Raw genomic sequence first — 16,457 nt, forward strand, 5'->3', positions numbered from 1 at the left:
TAAATTCAGACATAATGATGGACGAAAAGGATTATGGGATGGTCTGAGAGAAATGGGCTGCCTCTCACTATGTATTAAAAGCTAATTTGAGTTTTCAAAATAATATAGGAATTTGATAGTGTACAAAGAAAATGTGTTGTCATTATAAAGTAAATAATAATGTAAAATTTTTATTAATTCATAATATGAGATCGATAAAAAAAACATTTATTTTCAAATTTCTTCCTTATTTATTATGAAATAATAAAAATATTACATTTTTATTTTCTTTACGATGATAGTATTAATTTTAAAAATAATTTATTCAATGTTAACAGCTATAAATTTATACCCACCTATTTTATTTTACACATGAATATATTAAAATGAACTCGCGGAACAATGGAGTTTTCTCCGTTATAAATGGGGGGTTTTCTAATAAAGAAAAGAAGTGTCGTCTCCTTTTACCCCAAAAAAAAAAAGGATATATTGAAGCCTCCTCCACATCCATCCCATATCCTAAAAGGTGTGCAAAAATTACAATATATATATATATATATATATATATATATATATATATATAGATATATAAATTACATATACACAGAACAGCATATTTGTATATATTTGGAAGCAACGGTAACTGTCAAGAGGAAGATTATGATTTGTTGTTTTCAAATTTTCTTTACTGGAAGGGAAGGAAGGAGGTCATCCCTCTTTTTGCGGTCAATTCCTTAGAAGTATGGACTCTGCTTCCTTCTCAAAGCCCATCCCTTTATATCTCCCCTTAAACCCGGCCTCTGCTTCTTGGTACTGCAACTCCCCTTTTGCCTTCTTTCTCTGCATTTTCAACCGCAACCAAAGAAGAAGAAGAAGAAGAAGAAGAAGAAGAAGAAGAAGAAAAAGAAGAAGAAGAAGAAGAAGAAGAAGAAGAATAACCCAACAATGGTGGGTTTGGAAGTACGCGGAGGAGATGACCCATTTCTCGCTCTCTCTGTCTCTGACCCTGTTGTGTTGGAGCTCAATCGTTTGCAGAACCGTCTCAAAGGTTCGTCTGTTCTTAAACCATCCTCTGCTTCTTCTTCGTGGATCTGCGGGATTTCTTCTTTCTGTTTTGTTAATCAGAAACGCAATTGGGCTGCTTGTGCTCGCGTCTTCAATTGAAATACTGGGTTGAAATTAGTTTGCCGTTCATTGGGAGTCTTTTGACTCTTTACCTAGTACCTACCTTCGCTGTGTAAAAGTTGAATGAACTGAAAGAGTATTCTTCAATTCTGTTTTTGCATGTTTTTTTTTTTCATTCAATTCATTATTTGATTCAATTCTGCAAATCAACTTGGAATCAATTTTGATCAGACGAGAAATCAAACACAGATGTCCAAGTTGACAATTTGTCGCAGAGCTTGTCCTTAATTACAGTTAGTCTACCCTAGGAGGGGTTTTGGGTTGAAATTATTTTGAGATCCATCGGGGGCCTTTAGTAGTGTACTGTTTCACAGAATGGATTGTAAAGTTCTTGTTTTGAGTTATGCTGGTTTTGGTGTAATAATGTTTGCAATGTGTTTGTAACTTTTTCTCCTAGGATGCTATAAACTCTGAATCGGATTCGTTAGTGGATTGAAAAAATGGTACTGTTTCCTGTTACGTCATGGGCCTGTGGTTACACTAAGCATGTGCACCAGACAACAACAGGCTCTATAACTTAATAATAGAAACTGATTAAGCCTTTCAATTTCTGCTTTACAGCACACCTGTTTTGGTCTATAATGAGCACTGCCCCTTTTTCAACCAGTGTTCTTTTAGTGCTAATTAAATTTGTTCTATGAACCCTTGTTTGGTGGGCTTAGATTTTTACGTGAGCACTTTCCTAGGTGTGCCCACATAATTAACAGTAACGATTTGGGTTAAGTAATTGATTCATTGTGATTTTTGGGTTTTAAGTTCGTGTTCCAACAATAAGTTCTGTTGGGCTAGCAGGCTTGCACTGATGAACTGAAAGGAATTGAGAAGGGGGATGAGGTGGAATTTCCTGAGACCAAGAAATATTAGCCTTCTAGGGACTGTTTTGTTTTAATTTCAGAATTCAGTTTGCTTGAGCAAGGTCATGGAGAGAAGGAAAATTTCTTATCTTCTAATTATTTGCTACCCAATACGTACTTGAAAAGAATACTACCAAAGAGTAGTATAATTGTGTTCTGTGTCATTATTTTTTCACGCAATTGCAAGTTCTTTCCTTTTTATTGCAGACACACAAACAAATTCCAATATTTTCATGTTGCTCATTTTTAATATTCCAGAAAAGGAGAGGGAGTTGGGCGCTGCACATAGTGAAATCAAGGCATTGAAAGCAACAGAGGTCCTGAAAGATAAGGCTATAGAAGAGGTATCAAGATTAATTTAAAAACCCACATGAATTTCATAGACAGCATATATGCACATTTCAGCATTCAGCGCTCATAGCATGCAAATGCCCTTTATGCCCGTTTGGAACTCGGAAAATGTTGAAGGAAAGGAAGAAAAAAACATAAACAAATCATTTTTGCCATGTTTGTTTCCCAAATAAAGTGAGAGAAAATAAAATATGTAGCAAATTAGTGAACAAAACTTCGATTTTACACATCATTAATATTTATTTTTTTAAAATTTTTAATCATATTAAAATAATTTCCAAATTTTAATAGTATTTGATATGGAGAAAAATGAATTTTCTCATTATTTTCCTTTCCTTCCTTTCCACACAACAAAAAAAAAATCCTTGATCCAAACAGGGCCGAAGATATCAGGGAATATTCATTTGACAAATAAAAGTAACTCGTATGCACTAAAGATGTGTTTTCTGACTTCTTTTCTTCAGCTCAGAAATGAAGTTAACAAATTGGATGAGAAGCTTAGAGTCGCCGAAAATCTTCTTGAGAAGAAGGTGAATTAATATCTTGGTTTTCATGCAGTATCTTCTGAACTATTGTTACATATTCCTCTGTGGAAACTGGAAAGGGTGTTAGTATCTTAAACTTCATTTCCAAAGATATTGTAGAACTATTGTTAAACCTTTGGAACTTCTCAAAGTCACTTTGTTTAAATAATCAGAATCTAGAAGTCAAGAAACTAACAAAAGAGAAGAAAGATGCATTGGCTGCACAATTTGCTGCAGAAGCAACTCTTAGAAGGGTGTATGCAAATCAAAAGGATGATGACTCTGTTCCGATCGAGTCTGTTATTGCTCCTCTGAAGGCTGACATTAAAGCATATAAAGTGGAGGTATGGAGATAGCTGCAATGAAGCTTCTTAAAGAAAACTGATGTAGTGGAGGAGATGATTGCTCAAGTGCCATTTTTGAATTTTAACTCCCTTCTGGCATTTTCAGATTGCTGCACTACAGGAGGACAAGAAAGCTTTGGACCGGCTTACTAAGTCAAAAGAGTCCGCTCTGCTTGAAGCAGAGAAGATTTTGAGAAGCGCTCTGGAAAGGGCTTTAATAGTGGAGGAGGTTCAAAACCAAAACTTTGAGTTGAAGAGACAGATTGAGATATGCCAGGCATGATTTTTCCATATTCTTTTTATGATTATGGTACAGATTAAAATTTGATGAACTCATCCAATCATCGTGGACAATAACATGCAGGAGGAGAACAGAATCCTTGATAAAACCAATCGTCAAAAAGTTCTAGAAGTTGAAAAGCTTACCCAAACCATTAAAGAGCTTGAAGAGGCCATTCTAGCTGGTGGGGCTGCAGCTAATGCGATTCGTGACTACCGGAGACAGATTTCAGAACTGCACGTAAGATTCATGCATGTCATAGTGACTCAGATAATACTTAGATTTATAAAATTTGAAGGCATTGGTTTTCTGAATGTTTGGGGGGCAGCCATTATCAGCTTGTGGTGACCTCAAGTTTTCTCACAAAATTTTCTAGGAGGAGAAGAGGACCTTGGAAAGGGAGCTTGCAAGAGTCAAAGTTTCAGCAAACAGGGTTGCAACTGTGGTGGCCAATGAATGGAAGGACGACAATGACAAAGTTATGCCTGTTAAGCAATGGCTAGAAGAGAGAAGGATACTGCAGGTATTTCTCTGCCACAAATTCTTGGAAATCCATTTTCCCTCATTTTCTCATATCAAAAATTACCCTCTATACAAAGTGGTGAAAAGAAACCAATTTTCGTGGCTACTTCATCCTCTACTGACTTTCAAGGTTCCATTTGGATTAAGGATTTTGCAAGAAGGTAGCAAAAAGAAAATAAATAAATAAAAAGAAAATGGAGTTCCGTTGTGTTATCTCTCTTTCTCAAATACCATTAAGAATGAAATACTAACTCAATATGATTGAACATTAAGAAAAATTAGAGGTTAATAAGTTAATAACAAATACCTTACATATTGTGTAAAGTAGGACTTTTTCCCTGATTTAGTGTATATTTTACTTTCTTATTTTGCTTGATATCCAAACTTGAAGAAGTAGATAGATTTCTTTTTAATTTTCCTTTTCTTCATGATTTCCAAGTTCCAAAAGAATGATTAAGAAATTATAGGGGGATGAAGACATTACATTTATCTATTTGCATTTCATGGAACATGAAATAGATCCTTGCCTTTGTAGGCAGAGATGCAACGGTTAAAAGACAAGCTATCGGTATCAGAGAGAACAGCCAAGGCAGAAGTACAACTCAAGGTACTATTCAGCATCTCTTCTTCTTGTTATGATACTCCACATAATATTTCCTTGGCATTTTGAAACTGCAAATTTTCTTTGCTGATATATCCACTTCAGGATAAGTTGAAGTTGAGGCTAAAGACCTTGGAAGAAGGCTTAAAGCATGCATCAAGTTTCTCTGTCAATCCCAAAACATCCCAAAAAACTGAAAAACCCAATCACTTCTCAAGTTTCCTTTCAAGCAATGGTGTGCTAAGAAAGCGATCTACGTCGCAGCCAAGGGCTTCTAGCATCAGCAGGAACCCTCCTTTGCAGCACCAAAATGTAGGAAATGATCCAGCCAATGCAGCTGGGGAACCGAAGGGTGTAGATGGCTTGAAAAAGAACAATGGTTCTGGGGAAAATATGCTGAGAAAAAAATTGTGGGTGTCTACAAATAAAGTTGACAGTGGTGGGAAGGAAAACACAGAGATCAAGGCAAACACAGATGGTGATCCTGCCGTCTCCACAGAAGTTAAAGCCAAAGGAGATCGTGGTAGTGAAGAGTCACAGCATATGGGAAATACGAATTCTGATATGGTTTCTGGGTTTCTGTATGATAGGCTTCAAAGAGAGGTCATCAATTTGAGAAAGTTCTGTGATGTGCAAGACAATAGTTTGAATGCAAAAGACGAAGAAATCAAGGTTAATTATCAGCATCTCTCTCTCTCTCTCTCTCTCTCTCTCTCTCTCTCTCTCTCTCTCTCTCTGTATATATATATATATATATATATATGTTGATGGGAAAATTTAAATTCTTTCCAGATGCTCATGAAGAAGGTTGATGCACTGATGAAATTCATCGAAGTAGAATTGAAGAAAATGAAGAGAGAATCTGCAGCCAAGGAAAAAGAAACAGTATCAGCTAAGGTTGATGACAACAAAAGGATTAGAAACATGAACAGCGCTAAAAGGTCTGTAAGATTAAATCCATTGAGCCATTAATCCACTTTAGCTTTCAAGAATTAACTTGGATTGTTTGCAATTGTCATAGGATCACAAAATCACCTTAAAGAATCATTGATGGAAGAAAGTTGGAGTGGATCAGGAAGGCATTTGCTTAATCAGCCATTACCAGTGATTTTTAACATTGTAAATATGGAAACAAGAAACATTTGAGTGATGGTAGCTAGTTCAAATAAAGATCTAATTCAATGGAAGGAGTTTGGTTTTTTTTTGGGGGGGAGGTGTTTGGGATCTGACATTGTAACATCATAGGGATGATGTTTAATTTATGTTATTCTGTGTGAGATTTACAATGTATCCAACACTTTTTTTATCAGTTTGTGTTTCTGAATAAATCATAGTTGCCTGTTATTTATGCCTTAGTTTCCAAATTATGGCTTAGTTTCCAAATTATGGCAATAATCGCTGGCCAAAGCAGCTCAAACACACAAATAAAAATAAAAATAAAAATATTCATTTCTGTTGAAATAAGGCTGCATTTTTTTCAGAGTTTCTATTATTAAAAATAAAATGAAATAAGTTTAAAATGTTTTAAAAATTAATAAAGAAATAATAATTAAAAAAATTCATGCAAAATCATTCCTTGTCAATTCCTTGAATTCATAAAAATTATCATTTGCTTAATAATATCCCACACATTTTTTTAAGCTACCAACTGTTTATATTATGACCCATATATCCCTAAGAATTGAATTGTAAATGAATGTACAACCTAACTCGTGTTTTAATCAAATTTTTTATGAGCAAGTTGATTTGATAAAGCACTGAATTTTCCCAACTTAGATTAAAAAAAAACACATGGAAATACTAGAGAAATTATTATTACCAATTATAAAATCTTGAATCTAAAACCAAAAATCGGCATCATCATCAAAAGATTCAAAACTAAGGGAGGCAATACATCAGAAACCATTACAGCTGCTTTGGGAGGCATGAATTTAAAGTCTCATATTTGGATTTCTGTAAATTTAGACACTCAACACAATATAAATTTATGCCAGATTTCTCTAAATTTAGACACTCTTACCAAAATATAAATTTATACCATGTTTCGTCCCAACTCACTTAAATTTAAATCCAAGATCCGAAGTCCAAGTTTCCAAACAGAGGTTTGGATAGAAAACACCTCCCCATTTTCCAGAGCTTGTACCAGCTACCGTTCTCTAAACTATACAGTTCCATGAAAATGGGTCGCATCCCATGAAGGAACAAGAGAAAAAGCATCAAGGCATCATAAAACTCTAATTACTCTCTAATGGTGGCTAAAGATGGCTGCCATTTCCTGCATTCTTTCTTTACCCAGAGACTATCCAAATATTGGACAGCAATCTCATTTTGCTGGAAATCCTTAGCAGCACTTCTCAATAGCCATTCCAACTGCTGCTTGCTCACTACTATCTTCAGACTCCGGCTGCTGCAACTAGTATGGTCAATCGCTCCATGAAAAGGGCCAGAAGGGGTAATTTGGTTGATCGCTTCATGAAAGGGGCCAGAAGGGATCATTCCAACAGGCGTTGAGGCATTGAACTCTTTTCCTCCTCCATTGGAGGCGAGGACCCTTAGCTTCTCCTCAGGCAGAGAGTACAGTAGACCAATGCAGTTTCCCATAGTTCACGAATGGATCTTTTGAACTGAGGAGTAATACCATGTGGGAATTTATGATGCTGCTGTTATTGACTTCACGTCCAGGGCAGTTTGACGTGCAGGCCACACCATGTATAATCCTGTAGGAAAGATGAAATATTATTTAATTAGTTTAAGCCGTTGGATCATCTTCAAACCTTGATTTTGATGGCCATTCATGGGAAGACACTAGGATTTTTAATGGTGTTTATCTCCATAAAGGCCAATAGTGCATGCATCGTCCATTATTCCATTATTCCAAGCACCTGAAACAGCACAATAACACGTGAATTTCTGCATTAATTTGCAAAGTCAACTCTTCTAGTGATGTGGAACCTTAACAGTCAAACATGTTGCACCTCGTTTTTTCCCCCTCTCTTGTTCATTACTCTTGCCAGGAGGGGCATGATATTAATTAAGGTGATTAATCCATTCTAATCTGTGTTTCAAAGCAAAGGTTTACGATCTTCAATTTGGGATTGTATAGATTTGAATTTGGATGGTTCAAATTTATACAATTCTATTCTACGTTTGCCAAATCCACTCAATTCCAAATCTAAGCGATGTGCTTTTACCTAATTTTATAATTTTGTATTAGCCACAGCTTTTTGTAATAAGGATTAATCAAGGTTAATTATGATTTTTAGTTAATTAATTATCACCATTTCAGCCTTTTAGTGAGATATAATTTTTTATGCTCTTGCCACTTTAGCAAAATAGACTAGAGTTTAATCCCTTAAAAAAATAAAATGCAAAGTAACGTTTAAGTTACATATGGTTCATAGAATGTCTATTCTTAAGAATATAATAGTTATATTAGGTTAGTTACAATTAGTAATACAAAAATTATTTCGTTAAGGCAAATAATAAAGTAAAACTTTTTACAAATCCATAACAAAAAATAGATGCGGTATAACTATTCCTAAATTCCATCATAGGCATGTCAATTCCTTTCTTACTATAGGTTATGAAGTAATAAGAAATATTCAATTTCCAAATGCCTCCTATTCAATCTTATTTTGAGGAACAACTATTTTGCAAACCAAATGTGGCCTTGGTCCCTTTCTTAAGCAATTTATTCAAAGAAGAATTATTATTTATTTATCCATTCTGCTAATGTGCCATTTTATTTAATTCGCTTAGTAGGAGTACATAAAAGTCCAATTAATGACAATGAAGTTTAATCTTCAGACAGGAAAAACACTCATAATAAACTTTCGTCCCTCAAGTAGAGAACAAGCTAAAGTTTAGTCCCTTCCAAACACCACCACCACAACTAAACTAAACTGGGTCTATAAACAGCCTATTTGATTTCTGCAGACTTACAGTTTAATTTGGTAAATGATGGGTTTTCATAGGGTTCTATCAAGTAACTATTGACAAAATAACTACCATACAGTTTAATCCTCGTATTTGGTTCAAAACAATCCATTAATATGAACTTATTTTAATTTAAAATTACAGAATACTTGTGTGGGGTTAAAAGGATAACTTAATAGTAAACTTAAATAAACCCTAAAATTAAGAGGGACTACCAGCTTTCTCTCTCCTCTCTCCTCTCTCCTCATTTTCAAGAAATTATACACTACTTATCCCCAGGGTGTGGTTCAGGTGGTAGTGCGGACTGCGGGAGTGTCTCTCACAAGATCAGATGTTCAAACCCTCCTTGACTCGTTTCCGCCCCTGGTCTCCTGAATTTACCCTCCCTTTGAAGTTGTGGGGTCAACTTCAAAGGGCGCAGGATTAGTCACATGGATCGTAAAACGAACGCGTGGATACCCGATGTGTAATCCAAAAAAAAAGAGAAATTATACACTACTCCATCCGTGTCAACTCAGCACAATGAGTTGGTTTGCTCACTTAATATGAACAATACAAAAATTCCAATTAATCAGGTTGTAACCAACAAAAATAACCCAAATTATAAAGTTTCTCTTCATTTTGCTTGTTTGCTGGCAATTTTATCTATGATTTTCCTTTTTCGTTCTACGTGCTAAGTGCGCACAGTCACACAATATCTACATTTATTCAGTATTCCACGCGCAGACCACTGCAAAACAGCGACGTTCTCTTGTTCAATGAAGTTCCACGCAAAAGCTCAAATTCTTGAATCTTGACCAGAGCATATGTTGATTTTTTGAGTTTGATCCCTATTTTGATGTTGATAAAACACTTGTATCTCATGTGTGCATTTAGCGCTTTTGAATAGGTTCATAATTGAGTACACATATGAGATGATTGACATGAAAGTCAGAAGGAATGTAAAGATCACACACTCAGGCACATTTGATGACACCAGAAGAGCAAAAGAAGAAAATACTTAATTTAAGTTGTATATGCATTTAATTTTTATTTTTTTTTATTTATAATAATGCATGCATCTGTATGATATAGATTGAATGTTCAGATGACCGTAAGTTGACCATAGGAAACCAAATGACCTTAGGGCACTTAATATTACTAAGAAAAACCTTTTTCTAAAATATTAGAATCATACAAAAGGTTTAGAAATAATTTAAGGTCAAATTTGGGGCAAAAATAGACTTCAGTCGACCTTCGGTCAACAAACATCGGAGTTTTTGGGTTAATTAAATAGCCCGGTCGATCGACCCAGTAAGGTTTAAATCACCACAGTCGATCAAACACTCTGTTGGCTAAAAACTCAAAATATTAACTAAGTCACCGTCGACCGAACCCTTAGTAGTATAAATGTTTCAGTTGATCGAACCGACCAAAAGTCAACATGTTGACTTCGCTCGGTCGATCGTTCTATTTTGAAGGCACCTTCCTCGGTCGATCAAGCCATAAAGTCTCTGACACCCCCAACAACTTGGTCGACCAAATAAACAGTTTAAAATAGCCTTAGTCGACCGAACCTTATAAATGGTCAACTAATCTTTTGTCTAAGTCAACTGAACCTAGTTGTGTAGTCGACTGACCTTGTCTTGGTCAACCGAACCCACGAAGGGGTTCAAAATCGCCCTAAGACGATCGAACAAATCCCTAGTTCAAAATTGTCACAGTCAACCAACTTATTAATATGGTCGACCGAACCTAGTCTATTGTCGATCGAACCTCTCGAGTTCCGAATTTTTTAAGGGCTTAAATATAATTAATTTTTAATTAAACAATTTGAAAAATACTTAGCATGTCTCCAATGATCATAATTTTCAAAAAATCTATAAATATCTCATCATAAACCAAGATTAGTAACTTTGATTAACTCTAAATTCTCTCTAAACCCTTTATTAATCAAAATTACTTCAAACCAATTTTTATTGATAAAATCATTTCTTTGAAGTAATTTTTTCAAACAAATCTCTCTCAACTCTCTTTTACTTGTTTATTTCAAAATCATTTTTGAAGATGAAATTTTATTTTGGACATTTATTTTTTACATGCTTACTCTCACTTATTATTTATTTTTGAAAATCTTTTTTTGAGAGTATAGCTTTGGTTTCTCCCAATTATTTCTTTTGATAAATATTCTTAAGAAAAATCATTTATTACATAAATATTTTCTTTAACTTAAATTCCTAAATTCTTCAAATATTCTTTATTTGTAAAAAATATTTATAAGAGAACATAATACTCATTTTTCATATATGTTTTATTTGTGTAAAAACTATTTGAAGAGCACACCCTAGGTTATTCTATACTTGTATTAAAATATATTTTTGAAAGAAAATTTTAATAGGATCACATTTTTTAGTATTTTATCATACACATCATTTCTCAAAGATTGAAAATATTGTTTTGAGAAAACAACCTTTCTCTATTAAACATTATTGTATATCATATTAGAGTGCTTGTATTTAGCTTTTAATGTGTACATTCATGCTTGTATTTATAATTATTGTATTATGTACAAAATGATTTTTAATGTATCGATTGGATTAAATATGAGAAATTGAATTGGAGAGTTTCCGGCTCGTAAGGTAGACAAGTTGGGCTCAACTTTGTAATTGAGCTGAGATTTACCTTACCCCGTAAGGAAAGGTTGTAACGGCTCCTGCTTCGCCCGTTTAAGTGAGCAAAGATAGTGTAATCTTTGAGGGATATGCCCAAGACGGGAACGTAGGCTGGTTTAACCGAACCTCAATAATAAATATCGTGTCTCTCTCTCTTTATCTCATTTAATTTTCGCACTTTAACTTCCATTTGTATATCTATTTATTTACAATTATAATTATTTGCATGCACATTTATTTTAAATGAGATACACGTGTATGTCTGCACTGATAGCTTAATCATTTTACATACACACTTACAATATTGAAAGAGAGATTAACTGTGGTGAATCGGCAAATATTTAAATCAGTCAAAAAAATTTAATAGTCAATTTACCCCTCTTGGGATCACACCAATTCCAACAGAATAGTAAATAGCAACATTTAAATCAGAAAATGTGTAGTATTTATACCTGACAACTTAATGCACCAGAGTTGGAGATAATCAGTTAAATTTGTCGTTACTAGAGGCTAGAAATGGATTTTTGTGCACTGATTTTCACACTTCGGTATTGAAAATTGATAATAGCTCAGTTAACAAAAGTCGATCCCAACTGCATGATGAACCAAAGACAACGCCTCTCCTGCAAATAGTAAAAATTTCGTGAGAAGCTCTCTGGGAGGGTGGGAGACAGCATTCTCACTCTAAAAGTTGTTACCTTCGTCTACAGACTCGTCTCAATGACTGCTTGAGCCAAAACAAACATGCCTATAAGTCTTAAGGCAAGACATAACCTCACAATGTGCATGAGCTATGATGGTTCATTCGACTCTTGCCTCATTGTGAAGGCTAAAGAGTGAAATGTATGTTTTGACCTCACAAAGGAGAAGGTTAAGGTCCAATGTCAGTACCGCAAACCCAACAGGGAAAACCTTGCATGCAATTGGGTATGAAACTTAAGTTTTCCACTAATAATTTCAATCTTTCTCGTGCATAAAAGGAAATGTGCTTCCCTCCAGAGTCGCATAAAAATCATACAAACGCTCTACAACCATTGAACTTGTAAGAAAAATGTATACTCACGTAACTAGTTGTCATCATGTTCTGTTTCTGGATGTAAAAGCTTAACATCTTGATATATGTTTTTAGTCCACAACCTAACAGCTTAAGATTTAAATAAAGTGGTAATCTAACATGGTATTAGAGCAGGTTACCAGGAGGTCCTGAGTTCTAGTTTTGTTTCCCGCGTTTATTTTGTGGTGTTTCAAAAATTATTGTATTCCCTATAACGGGTGTTATCTACTGTATGTTTATCTCTCCACGTGTTGTCAAGCTGCACATGCAGGAGAGTGTTAACACTTGATATACATTATTGGCCCACAAGCTTAAACTTTTAGATAAAGTGGTAATCCAACATGCATCGCAGACCAATAGAGTTCCAAATGGACTGTAAGCTAGGCCTAAGTACCTCACTATGCTGATTCAAGACAAAAAGTGTACAACACGAACCTGGAATGATGAATGAAAAATCATATCCTCAATGCAATCTGAATTAGCTAGCCATTCCTGCCATTCCTCTTCCTTCGCTTGTATCCATTCTCTTAGTTGTCAGAATTTGACAAGCTTGCTGGACTAGTCTCCTGTATCCACAACGGTCAGTCCCGAGATATCATGCTGGCAAGAGATCCATGGTTGCTTCCTTTCTCAGAGCTGCAGTTTCCATTAAATGCTGCTGCATTGAATAACACTCCATGATTTTATATTACACTTGCACGCACATATCCACACTTTTTACGCCCCAAAGCAACCATGGATGAAATAGCCAACGAGATGATTTCAAAATTATAGAACTTGATTTAAATTTAACACAATGAGGTAAGATCTTATGCAAGAAGCTTTTTAGTATAAAATTATAAATAGTATAAAATTATAAGTAGTTATTTTCAACTAATTATACAAAAAATTTCTCTCAAACAAGGGATATAAACTACGCAAAAGACATAGAAGTGGGGAATTTGGAGTAAAGCACAATACTTCAGGACATAATTTATCAATTTGAGGAGCTTCTCTTTTCACATAAGCACAACATTCAGGACATAATTTATCAACTTGAGGAGCTACTCTTTTCAGATCAAACCCTAGCCAGCATAGCACTTATGCTGTAACAAATTCAGGAGATTTTCTAGATTCTAACCATGATGCCGCTGCAACATTTGTTGTCAAAAACCAGCCAACCTTATCTGGAGCCTCACGGAATGGAGCCTTTAGCTCCTTCAAGTGTGAGTCAAACACACCTGCCAAACCTTTCTCTGAATATTTGTGTTTCCCATGTCCAGTATTGATTCCAAGCACTGGAGGAAGTTCCTCCCCATTCTTCAGTTCTTTGGCCAAATCATTCATCCAGACGTGCAATGCAGTCAGAGCTGCACCAAGGGAGAGACCCTTCAAATGTAAAGACCACTGAGTAGGAGTCTTAGACTGCATATCTGTGTATATCCCAAGTGTAAGCCCCATGTCAAACAGCACACAAGCTCTTTCTAACAGATCCAACTTTAAGCAGAGATCGATTAAGCAATTGCAAAAAGCCCTCTTTACTTCAGTGCGAATGGAATTAAAGAGCTCAAATGCTTCCGTCTTAAACGTCTCTCCCACATTTTCCTTGACTAAAAGTTTCACCACAAGTGCAAGCCTGGAATTTGCCTTCTCAATACATATGATCAGCTTACCAAGTTCTTCCTTTTCTGTTTGGGTCATTACATTTAGTAGACAACCACAAAACCAATCATCAGGGGTTATGCCCAATTCTAAAACTTTATCAAATGTCCTCACAACATCATCAGTACGATTTGCTTTCCCATAGCATTGGATAAGCGATGTCAAAACAAAGATATTAGGCTCAAACCCTGCTTCCACCATGTCATTCAACACACCTTCAGCTTCTGAGACTTCCCCACTACAGGAATATATGGTAATCAAAGATGAAAACGTCCAACTGTCAGGCAGACATGTACCACTATTCTTCATATCCTCAAAAATCTGAACACCCTCATCAACGCGCCCCAGATCAGCACACATGGCTAAAACTGAGTTGTAGAGAACAACATTCAACTCCATACCCTTCTCCTTCATTGCTTTATAGACAGCAATGGCATCATCACCATATCGGGCTCTGCAGTATACCCGTAACAGAGCAGCATAGGTTGCTTGATTCGGCAAAATGCCAATGGCAGTCATCTCCTTGAATATAGACTTTGCTTGCCACGGCCTTTTGGCCCTCCCCATCACATCCAACAAGGTATTATATATAACCCGATTTGGTTTAACACCAAGAGCCTTCATCTCTTCATAAACATTCAAGCACCCATCAAAATTTCCTGACATCCCATATATTTTAATCATTGTGGAGAACGTCACGGCATCCATCCGCCATTTTTCCGTTCTCGCCCGGTCATACAAGCTCAATGCCATACTGATGTTACCCGCTCGTCCATATGCATCAATCATGGCCGCGTAGGTAATATCATCAGGATCACAACCGAAAGTGGGCATCTTTTGAAACCAGTCTATGGCCTTAATCGGCAAATAACACGCCCTGGCACAGCAAATTATCGTTGAAAATGTGACGTTATCAGGCTTAAGTCCTCTCTCAAGCATTTCCTCAAACAGCTTCTCTGCGCCATCCAAATCTTTACACTTTTTAAACACTTTCATCGTCACGTTGTAAAGAATTACCTCCTTAGTCACTCTCAACTTCTTCTGAAAGAACTTAAGCGCAATTAGTGCCGTTTCCGGGTTCACCATGTTATTTAGAACAACTACAGCATCGTGCTCTACGATGTCGCCATCTAAACCGGACAAAACTGTAAAAACATCTTCCTCTGTAGGCTTACAAAAGTTCAAAGACTCTGCTATTTTCACAAGAGTTGCATACCTTGAATCGTACGATTTCCGACGGAGTTCCGAAGCTCTGGCGCTTTTGGGGTTGATCCAGACGTAACTTTTGGGTGAGGAATTGGATTTCTCATCTGGAAATTCAGATTCCGGTTGCTTTGGTGAATTTGGGTTCTGAGTCTCTAACAAAACTTGGTCTCGTAAAGAGACTTGGAAGAGGCGGAGAGAGATGTGTCCTGAGTGAGATGAAAGATGGGTGAACTTGAAAGGAATGAAGTTGAAGTTTTTGAGGCTGAGTTTGGGTGAAGAAGAAGAGAGAGAGTGGGGGAGAGGGTGGCGGTCGTGGTGGTGGAGTGAAGAAGGAGCGGAGCAGAGGTGGTAAGCCATTTTCTCCCTTTCTTTCGCCCTCTCTCCCTCGCCGTCGGTTGCACTGAACTGAGGACCCAGGCAGGGTGCCTTATCGAGTGAGGGATATTTAAGTTGTCGTTTTACCATTTATACCCTTTTCTAAATATTACACATTCCCATTTTAATGAAAAAGCCAAAAAAAAAAAAATATATCAACTTTGTCTCAAATTTGCCAAGAAAATAAGAATATTCTCTAAAATTAAAAAAAATATATATATTATTGACCTTATTACAACAACGACAACAAAACCAAATTTTAAACCCACTAAGTGAAATCAATTATATGAATCATTTTCCGTCAATTTTAAGAATGTCACATATCTTATTTGAGATTTGTCAAAAAGACACTAATCTCCTCTCAAAAGATTTATGTTTTTACAAAATATAAGAAAATTTTTTATATTTTCTTTACAAATCTTAAGGGAGGTCCCTTATGTAGACACCCTAAATGATCTGGACCCTTATATAAAAAAATAAATGAATAATCAGCATTTTATTTATTTCATGAAAAATACACATACAAAAAAATACAGGGAAAACATAAATATAGGGAAACAAACGTTACATAAAAAATAAAAAATAAAAAAAAGAAAAAAAGCAAGAGGTGAGTACCAATTGTCAATCTACTATTTGAACTTGCAAAGAGAAAAAAAAAAGAGTAATTAGACATATGCCAAAAATCAAAAAATAAAGGTGATTGATTGGATAATTTAAATTGAATTTTGATTCATCAAACTAGTCATTTATTTTAAAGGTCCATTGAGTAATCAAAATTTAATTCAAATCACTCCTCCCAACCTATAAATAGAGACTTCTAAAGAGAGGAGAGGACACAATGAAAAATTTAAAGTTTTTTCCAGTTTTATTATTAATTTAAAATAAAATATTAAATAATACTCTTTTTGGGAAAAAAAATTCTCAATCTAATGCTTACGTAATCTCATAACTTGG

General features: G+C 35.4%; 2 protein-coding genes across 2 annotated transcripts; one reads left to right on the forward strand and one right to left on the reverse strand.

The window, feature by feature from the left end:
- The first annotated feature begins 754 nt into the window (after positions 1-754).
- LOC131153012 (microtubule-associated protein 70-5) lies at positions 755-5,987 on the forward strand. Its single transcript, XM_058105025.1, has 11 exons — positions 755-1,027; positions 2,277-2,362; positions 2,834-2,899; positions 3,067-3,237; positions 3,344-3,514; positions 3,602-3,757; positions 3,894-4,040; positions 4,575-4,646; positions 4,746-5,312; positions 5,433-5,581; positions 5,662-5,987. The coding sequence occupies exons 1-11, from the start codon at positions 925-927 to the stop codon at positions 5,678-5,680; spliced, it is 1,707 nt and encodes a 568-aa protein (XP_057961008.1). The 5' UTR covers positions 755-924; the 3' UTR covers positions 5,681-5,987.
- A 7,116-nt stretch (positions 5,988-13,103) lies between these two features.
- LOC131153013 (pentatricopeptide repeat-containing protein At4g16390, chloroplastic) lies at positions 13,104-15,569 on the reverse strand. Its single transcript, XM_058105027.1, has one exon. The coding sequence runs from the start codon at positions 15,483-15,485 to the stop codon at positions 13,362-13,364; it is 2,124 nt and encodes a 707-aa protein (XP_057961010.1). The 5' UTR covers positions 15,486-15,569; the 3' UTR covers positions 13,104-13,361.
- Positions 15,570-16,457: the final 888 nt, after the last annotated feature.

Source organism: Malania oleifera, chromosome 4, assembly GCF_029873635.1.
Source record: "Malania oleifera isolate guangnan ecotype guangnan chromosome 4, ASM2987363v1, whole genome shotgun sequence".
Lineage (NCBI taxonomy): Eukaryota > Viridiplantae > Streptophyta > Magnoliopsida > Santalales > Ximeniaceae > Malania > Malania oleifera.

Bases quoted from the DNA above. Each gene is read 5' to 3' on its own strand.
- LOC131153012 (XM_058105025.1), top strand. From the start codon at position 925: ATGGTGGGTTTGGAAGTACGCGGAGGAGATGACCCATTTCTCGCTCTC. The intron at 2,900-3,066 runs GTGAATTAATAT...TTAAATAATCAG, and splicing joins AAAATCTTCTTGAGAAGAAG to AATCTAGAAGTCAAGAAACT. The intron at 5,313-5,432 runs GTTAATTATCAG...AATTCTTTCCAG, and splicing joins CAAAAGACGAAGAAATCAAG to ATGCTCATGAAGAAGGTTGA.
- LOC131153013 (XM_058105027.1), bottom strand. From the start codon at position 15,485: ATGGCTTACCACCTCTGCTCCGCTCCTTCTTCACTCCACCACCACGAC.